The following is a 9,303-nucleotide window of genomic DNA, read 5'->3' as shown; positions in this document are numbered from 1 at the left end:
AATAAAAATCAAACTCCAGTTTTTTAAAACTTTATGCATAACTTCCGCTGTCTTTTGAATTTCTTTAAAATTCTTGTAACTTCAATTCAATGTACTCTATTTTTCAATTTAGAGTATTATCTTTTCATTTACTTTCTCGCAAAGTTTATTTTTAAGTCATTTCTATCAAACGACTTAACTTTCAAGTCATTTACCCTTTTTTCCCGGTCTTTTAAATTCAAGCCTTTTCACATTCAAGGTTTATACATTTAATCGTCATTTCAATTAAGTTATTTAGTTTGACAAGAAATTAAACTTATCATTTTTCTTAGCAAATTTCAACCTAAAAATCTAAATCCAATTCAAATTAAACTTAACTCATTCAAACTCTCGAAAACACACTTATCAAACATTATCGTAAACAATGATACAACACTATCTTATTTGTTCAATGTACAATTTGCACGTGTAATTTTTTTTGTTTTTGCAAATGCATGTGTAGTGTTTTTTTATTTTTATTTTGTGAAGGCATGACACATGTCGTGTTCCACACAGTTCCCTTTACACGAGCATGGCAACAACGCGTTCAGGTAGCAAACTTTCGAATCTGATACGATTCAGCGTAGTTTCAGTTTCAATTTCAACAAATCAAAACCCACGAAACCCTAGACAACAATTTGAAGAAGAAGAAGAAGAAGAAGAAGAAAGACGATGGGATTTAGATTCAACAATCTGAATCCCATTTACCGAACATGCATCACACGCCTTTCCTCTTCAAAACACCTCCTTCCACCGCCGGAGCCACCGTGTTTCTTTCAATCAGAAGCTTCTTTCATTTCCCCCCAAAACCCAGCATTCAAAATTCCTCACCGATGGCATTTCGGTCATTCTCACGATCATGATCATCATCATCATCCCCCAAAGCATCTTAAAGAAGGAGAGAATATTTTCAAGCTCGGTCTCGCCGCCGATATTGCTTTAGCCACCGGAAAAGCATTTACCGGTTACCTTTCCGGTAGTACCGCGATTATCGCCGATGCTGCCCATTCCATATCCGATGTGGTATGTGGTAACACAATTGTACAACACTCACTGTCTCTTATTGATTGTAGTTTTTAGTGGAAGTAATTTTCATTGTTTTGTTTTGTGTTGCAGGTTCTTAGTGGCATAGCTTTGTTGTCTTTTAAAGTTGCAAAGGCTCCAAGAGATAAAGAACACCCATATGGTCACTTGATTTGTATCTACACGTTACTTCTTTAATCTCTTATAATAAGCACTAAGTTACTGTTTTATTATATGATATTATGTATGCTAACAATTCATTCATCATTACATGTCAAGCTAGGAGTTTAAGTTTATGTTTGGATAAACAATTTAATTGGATGCTGATAAGCACAAATGTATAACTTATTTCTACAACAAAATATAAAATAAAGTCAAATTGTATAGGCTATAAGTTGTTTTCATAATACTATCCTAGAGATTTTATAGAAATAAGCAGTAACAACTTATGAGTAGGGCATAAATTGTTTCTATAAGCTCGCGGTGTAGTTATCAGTGAGGTTAGCCATCCACCAAGACACTCTTAGGAGTCTAGAGCAGTCTATAAATAGACTATTGCACTCTGTGTAAACATCAGAAAATCAATACTAAGAAGTTGAGAATAGAGCTCAAAGATTTTGTCTATGTACCTAGCATAAATTATAATAATGTCAACAAATAAACTCAAATAAGTCATTCCAAACAGAACATTTGTTTATGTATAATGATCTTTGTCACGTGACGGAAAGGTCATGGGTTGAAGTCATGGAAACAGCCTCCTGTGTAAAAAACAGGGTAAGGCTGTGTACAATACACCAAATGGTGGAATCTCTTCCCGGACTTTAGTGCATCAGGCTGCCCTTTTACCGTTTTACGCTTTAGTATAATTCTTACCATTCATGTGATTTGTCAAATACGGTCTGCATGTCTTTAAAAGGTTTCTGTCTTTTATGATTATATTTCTCTTTCATTGTATCTCAGGACATGGTAAATTTGAGACTTTAGGAGCTCTTGGAATCTCTTGTATGCTTTTGGCTACCGGGGGTGGCATTGCATGGCATGCTGTAGATATTTTGATGGTATGTAAATTCAAACTTCAATATCTTTGTCATTTCACCCGTTCCCATGAAAAATGAAATTTTTAAAAAATTCATTCGAGCATTTTGTTAGACAAGGTATGAAATAATGCTGATATACACATGCAGGGATTTTCCTCAGCTGGCCCTGAAATGGTTAACCAAGCAATGGCACATGTGCATAGCCACGGACAAGGCGGACACCACCATGGAATTGACATGGATCATCCTATACTTGCCTTGAATATGACTCTTGTGTCAATAGGTGTTAAAGAAGGGTAATGCCATTACTGAGTATTGTAATAAGACAGGGTGAAGTTGTCCTAGTATTCTCTGACGTTTATTCTATCAACCTATGCTACTATTCTATGCATGCTGAGTTTTACTGAACTCTAACTAGGTGGTATTTGATTCTTTCCAACTTGAGCATAAGATACAAATGAATAGAAGTAGACTATAGATACAAAAGGACAATCACCAAATTAAAAATCTGAAGACTATAGACAATAAAGTTTAATTAAATAAATCCCTGAATTTTTTTACTAAGCCGTGTTTGTAGTTATGTTAGCCCAAACACTTAACTTTCCAGGGAATGTGTCGCCATGGCCTTGGCTCTTTGGCTTCCAATCCTTCATCCTGTCTTTTTGACCTCTATGCTGAATACCAGATTTTGTGTTTTATTATTGTTTCTTCTCCAGGACATCAATATTTATATTTTCTTTCTAAACATGCAGACTTTACTGGATAACAAAACAAGCTGGTGAAAGGCAAGGCAGTGGGTTGATGAAAGCAAATGCATGGCATCATCGTGCAGATGCAATTTCATCAGTTGTTGCTCTTGTTGGAGTTGGTAAGGAATTTGAATATTTGAAAGGTCTCTAGGCCAGTGTATTCAGTATACTATGCTATTGCTATGATACTGGCTTCTAGTACAAGTTGTTTCACCAATCAGGTTTACTTGCTGACAGGGCATTAATAGGGGTGTTTCTAGGTTATGAACAACGATCAATTCAAATCACACGAGCTGTTAATTTTTTCATGTTTTTTTTTTTTTTAAACAGAAGATGAGTATCTGTACATCTTAACACCAATGGTATAATTGATATCTGACCAACTCTATTGCGTGTCTAGATTGATGAACTATGTGTTGTTTTTGTTCATCGGTCTATTGGTACACTACCAATGTATTTTTTGATACTGAAGTTGTTACTAATATCACAATTACTATTACGTGTTGTTGTTGACTTGCTGCTTCCTTAACTGACAAGCATGATTACAGTGGCTCTGAGCTCTAGTTTTTTTTCTTCCATATAGTCAAATAGTTAACACATTTGATTTAGTTGATTAAACAGATGCTACAGTTTTTGTGTAAGATTGGAAGATACTTTAAAAAATTAACATAGATCAAATGATCTGCTTGCTGTCTAAAATCAAATCATTAATGTTTTAGTTATTTAATTTACTCATTTTGAGTTTGTCCTTTTCCACAAGATTATCAAAGTATCTTCATTGTTAAAAATTTCACCATATTTAAAACTCAATTTTAGTCTCTGGAAGATACATCCAATATCAATTTAGTCCTTTTGATTTTATAAATTTGATCTGTCAATTTTCAAATCCCCTGTATTTTAGTTTCTCTATCCATTTCAGTTTATCAATGTTTCCATAATACTTGAATATTATTGGCTGGTATTTGAATCTGGAACGCCAACTGTGCTAAAAAATTTCACCATATATTTAAAACTCAATTTTAGTCCCTGGAAGATACATCCAATATCAATTTAGTCCTTTTGATTTTATAAATTTGATCTGTCAATTTTCAAATCCCCTGTATTTTAGTTTCTCTATCCATTTCAGTTTATCAATGTTTCCATAATACTTGAATATTATTGGCTAGTATTTGAATCTGGAACGCCAACTGTGCTAAAAAATTTCACCATATTTAAAACTCAATTTTAGTCCCTGGAAGATACATCCAATATCAATTTAGTCCTTTTGATTTTATAAATTTGATCTGTCAATTTTCAAATCCTTTGTATTTTAGTTTCTCTATCCATTTCAGTTTATCAATGTTTTCATAATACTTGAATATTATTGGCTGGTATTTGAATCTGGAACGCCAACTGTGCTAAAAGCGTTATGCTGAAATGGATGGAGGGACAAAGTAATTAACAGTGTTGTCAAAATTTCCTCCATAGCGTTATGGCATGAAGGATTTTGTGTCCTCCAACTATAGGCGGCAACATTTATTATAGTTGCCATGTTTCCACCATAGGCTTCAAACCATGTTTAATATATATATATATATATATATATATATATATATATATGCTGGATTTTTGGCTAACCGCGGTCCGCCTTTGATAACATTGATTATCATGGCTTGTTCAAAAAAAAAAAACATTGATTATTACGGTTTTGAAGGTTAAGCGACTATATAAATAAAATTAATTTCATAGGGACTTAATTGATAACAAATGTTTCTTTTAGGGATTAAAAGGTGTACTATTTTTTGTTCTTCAATAATGACTGCAAGCTTTAAGATGCTATCTGTGCCTCAAAATATGTGTGTACATTTTGCACTGCACAAGTCTTGTTTCTGGGTAATTGACCCATTTATGATTTGCGTCTTGCTAGCATTCACTTGACTCGTAGATGTTCCTATCCATGTTAGGAGGTTCTATTCTTGGAGTGAAGTTTTTAGATCCCCTTGCTGGACTTCTTGTCTCGGTCATGATTTTAAAAGCAGGAGCTGAGGCTGGTTACCAAAGGTACCTAATTTTGTGTCACCCGTTTCTCTTCAGTTTATCATTATTGCTTGCAACTTGCCACAATATTTCGTAAAGGGCGTTTCCATGTCAACCACATTCTGGAACCTAAGTTAAACTTATAGGAACTTGCCACTTGGTGTGACACTCGTACGAGGATAGAACAGAATATTGAACACACGTGTTCTGGATACAGAAATGTGCTGGAGAACCTATACAGCGTATACATTAGGTTATGCTTATCTTGTAAATGAAAGCGTAAATACATTAATATATTGAATATGGGATAGTAGAGAATATGTATTGGGGGAATGTGACTTAAAATGTTTATTCACATCCAGAAGTATCTATCGGCTATTTTGACTATATCCGGATTTCTAATTAGCTTGTTTTTGTATCAACTACCAGTATCTTGGAGCTGGTGGATGCTGCAATCCCGTCACAACATTTGGATCCTATTAAACAAACAATATTGCAAGTTGATGGTGTCGAGGTATTTGTCTGCATATTAATTTTAAAGCACTATTTTGTTATTCTTGGACTTCACATGTGGCTTCTTTTTCTAATGTCACCCCTTTACTTGAAAAATGTGTCAATTCATGCTTCCAATTTTTGGCATGCACTTTAACCAGATGCTAATTACTTATGTTTTGCATATGACTATATGAACTTAGTTTATATTATTATCAATTCATTTTATAAATATTTGTATGCAGGGATGCCATCGTTTAAGAGGAAGGAGAGCTGGTTCAACTCTGTATCTCGATGTAAATATTGAGGTGGTTCTCCTGAAGCTCATATGCGTTTTGCTACATGCAGAATGCGTCATGAACTCATGATTTGACTAAGTCTCCAGGATTTACTTGTCATTTTTTTTTTTTTGGATAGGCATTTACTTGTTAGTTTTTCCTTGCAGGTTGATCCCTTTTCTAGTGTTAGTTCTGCACATGACATTGGTGAAAATGTCCGGCGTCAAATTCGCAAGTCCCACCCTACTGTGACTGAAATGTTTATACACATAGGTCTGTTGGATGGTTTCATAAGTTTCGTATCTGATTGAAACAGAATCTTAGTTATTTGTTATCAGTCCCCACCCCCAATATAGGATGGACGTTCCTGAAAATTTATGTCTCTAGTATATAACTGAGTCTTTTGAATTTATATTGTCCATGCTAGTGAGTTATTTTTAAATAACTTTTGAACCACTGCTTATGTAGAGAAAATGCTAAGCCTGTTATGAGTGTCAAAAGGAAGATTTAAATCTGTTTCCATTTAGGTCAGTCTCTCTGTCTATCTTATGTCACAGAATAGCACAGACTAGAGGTAGCGTATTGCATAGATGTACAATTAATTATAGTCACACTCCTTTTACTTTAAAATTTTGCATCCTTTATGACATCAAATATTCACTCACTTGTTTCTAATGATCATATAATGATGAGACTTTCCCAAAAATGTCACGAGCTCTGATAGCTTGTGTGTACCCTTTAACTTTTTCGCTATTGATAAGTCTTATTTCTCTTGTAGATCCTGCTATGTCACATGTATCTCCCAGCACAGAAGATCAAGAAGATAGTTGGAGTGGAGATATGGACCAGAATAGCATAGCTCCAGCTGGAGATAGTAATATTGAAGGAATTGTTTCTGATACCATCTCAGCTAACTTTCCGCAGGTAACGTATTTATGTGAGAACCAAAAGATTGTCAAAATAATCTTAAGTTTGGAATTTGATGTGTGTGGGCATGATAGGTGGACTACTGGAATATGACATGCTCAATTTGAATTAAATCAGTCACAATTTTTAGACTTTCATCTAGTGGCGGTTTGTTTGTTGTAAGTATTGGTTAGAAGTGAACAAACTATCTTGGAATTATTCTAGTTCAAGCCATAAAATTTTGGGCCTTATCGGTATCAGAGAGTTTATCTGTTTAAAGGAACGGACCACCGCTATTGGTGGTCCACTCCTATATTCCGCCCTATTTAAATGCTGACTGAAGGTAGCTGAAAGCAAGAGGATTCCGTTGTCAGTGGAAGTATATTTGTATTTTAAAGTTCGTTTTCAATTATTTGTATTACAAATTTTTAATTGTCTTTAGCTGGTTTTCAGATGTCAGTTGAGCGCATAACACGTCACATGTTTCAAAGCAAGATTGTTCTTCAAATTGAGGTCTCCATGCCTCCTGATATCCCAATTCGGTAAAGAAATAATTTGTCTAGCCTTAGTGAGTTACTTTTGAAATGGGCCAGTCTCTCATTTGCAGCATGTTTATTTACCGACAGACATGCAATGGAGATGGCAGAGAAAGCTGAAAGAGAGATTTTGAAGGCAACTTCAAATATAATTCATGTTGGTATCCAGCTACGTTTGGGACGACCATTTCCATATACTAGTCACGATTAGAGCCATCCAACAAGTTGGAAAGCAGATATTCTTTCAGCTCTTTACATTCTTTTTGTATGGTTGAAGTTATATTGATTAATGTAGCAACATTGCTCTGCTACAACTCATACCTGGTCTGATACAATTCAATACCAATCACTTCAGCATCTTAGAGTTCAATAGAGGCGATAGGTCCACGAGAACTGTTAAAAACTTTAAATAATTTATTTGCGCCCATTGGACGTGTTTTGTTTGTATGTCATGACAATTATTTACTATAACAGACAGTAGAGTACTCAGCTTAGTTCCCTTGGAACTCTGAAATTACTGAATATATGGTCAAATAATGAAGTTCTGGAAATTGATCCTTTATAACAGCATATTTATTATGTCTTTGTTTGCAACTTTCTAGTTAAAAGTTTCATCGAACCCAAACATGTTTCCCCTGTCACGTTGATTAGCATTAGATAATTTTGCTTCCTATTCATTCCCATGTTAGGATAATTCTTTTTTGGTTCATAACATACAACAACAACTCCCTTAAAAAAAAAAATACAACAACTAAACCTTATTCCACTAAGTGGAATCGACTACATGAATCAAATGACGCCATAATATTCTATTAAAAATAATAATTTTTTTTTTGTACCTATTAAGAAGGATCCAAACAGATTTGTTAAAAATAAAAGGGATCCAAAAAGACAGACTTATTGAAGCACCACATTTTATGAACTATAGGGTCTATAGTATAGACAATCTGAGAAATATATTTTAAAGGGATAATAGTCACTTTGGTTTTTGAATGTGTAATGAGTAGTCACAATAATCCTTCAATGTATCAAAATTTTAAAATAGTTCATGTTGTGCATTATATTAATAACAAGAAGTATAATGCAAATTCTACGATGAGGTTCTTTTAAAGTCAGCTAAACACATATTGAAGCCTAAAGCAAATTCTACGATGAGGTTCTTTTAAAGCTCATATTAATATATTTTTTATTAAATAAAAAAAATATTTTATTTATTTTAGTATAATATGAGACATTTTTATCAAGCAACATTGCATCAATAGTAAAATATGAGACTTTTTTATCAAGTAAATTTTTTGATAATATTTTTTGAGTCTTAAGGCAATTGTCTTGACCTGCCCTCTTGACCTTACCCTTGAATTGACATACACTCCACCTCCACCCGTGTGGTCTTGCCCACTAGCCAATAAAAAAGTCAAACTTTTAAACAATTCTTTTTAGCTGTTGTAAATTAAACTGTTGTAAATTATGTTTTTTTGACCATATATTATATTTTTAATAAAATATAGGAGAAGCTTTCTCCACGTCCAATTTGGGCTTTGGCTCTACATATCCAAAAAGAATACAAGAGTTTTCATTGCATTTGAATGTACATTTCTAAACAAAATATACAGTCCGAAAAAATACATGACTTTTTATAATCTAAGATAGAAAAATTCCCCCCAAAAAATATTGATAATAACTTGTCACATTCAACGGCAAGGACTGGCCGTTGTGGCAGAATAAAAAAGAACTTTATTAAGATCTGATTAGCAAATATGCCCACTATAATTTAGTGGGAACTAGTAATTTAGATGTCTATTATCAAGGACCAAGAATCCTAACCTAAAGTTGGAATGTATGAATTCCTTAAGTCCATCATAGAGATCTTTAATAACCCTTTTGGGTATTTGTCTCAATCTCTGTCCTAAGTTCTTGTACCCTAAACAAAAATTATATTTCCCCGTCATGCATGACTCATGCTGTGCCTACACCCACTTTCAAGGTCTATATATTTGTTTATTGTCCCAAGTTGTGACAAAGAATCCCCGACCAAATCGTAGTCAAACTCATTCATTATTGGCCTGTTTTTTATTTCCTTAATTACTTATTAGCCCATTTAACAATTAGTATTTAGTTGCAGGCCATAGGCATAGAACTTTATTTTTATTTTTATTTTTATTTTTAAAAAAATGGGGAAACCTGTGTTTTTTTGTTCACAAATGTCCATATTTGAGTTTCTTGCTAGAATAAGTTAAATTAACAAGAA

The 9,303-nt window shown here is 33.7% G+C and overlaps 1 protein-coding gene across 1 annotated transcript; it reads left to right on the top strand.

Annotated features, from left to right (window-relative positions):
• Positions 1 to 523: 523 nt before the first annotated feature.
• LOC146957637 (Cation efflux family protein) lies at positions 524 to 7,625 on the top strand. Its single transcript, XM_085737807.1, has 12 exons — positions 524 to 1,041; positions 1,135 to 1,204; positions 2,002 to 2,099; positions 2,226 to 2,374; positions 2,831 to 2,946; positions 4,771 to 4,867; positions 5,273 to 5,357; positions 5,581 to 5,643; positions 5,781 to 5,886; positions 6,392 to 6,537; positions 6,973 to 7,061; positions 7,146 to 7,625. Exons 1-12 carry the CDS (start codon positions 691 to 693, stop codon positions 7,264 to 7,266), a joined length of 1,491 nt encoding a protein of 496 aa, XP_085593933.1. The 5' UTR covers positions 524 to 690; the 3' UTR covers positions 7,267 to 7,625.
• The last annotated feature ends 1,678 nt before the right edge of the window (positions 7,626 to 9,303 follow it).

This window comes from Medicago sativa, chromosome 1, assembly GCF_051527215.1.
Source record: "Medicago sativa cultivar Bolivia chromosome 1, Bolivia_mono, whole genome shotgun sequence".
In the NCBI taxonomy this organism is placed as follows: domain Eukaryota; kingdom Viridiplantae; phylum Streptophyta; class Magnoliopsida; order Fabales; family Fabaceae; genus Medicago; species Medicago sativa.
Note: the sequence above shows the minus strand (reverse complement) of the source record. Positions and strands in the feature narration are given on the sequence as shown.

Coding starts and splice junctions, on each gene's coding strand:
- LOC146957637 (XM_085737807.1), top strand. CDS start 691: ATGGGATTTAGATTCAACAATCTGAATCCCATTTACCGAACATGCATC. Junction 2,375..2,830: donor TCAATAGGTGTTAAAGAAGG/GTAATGCCATTA, acceptor CTAAACATGCAG/ACTTTACTGGATAACAAAAC. Junction 6,538..6,972: donor TCTCAGCTAACTTTCCGCAG/GTAACGTATTTA, acceptor GCTGGTTTTCAG/ATGTCAGTTGAGCGCATAAC.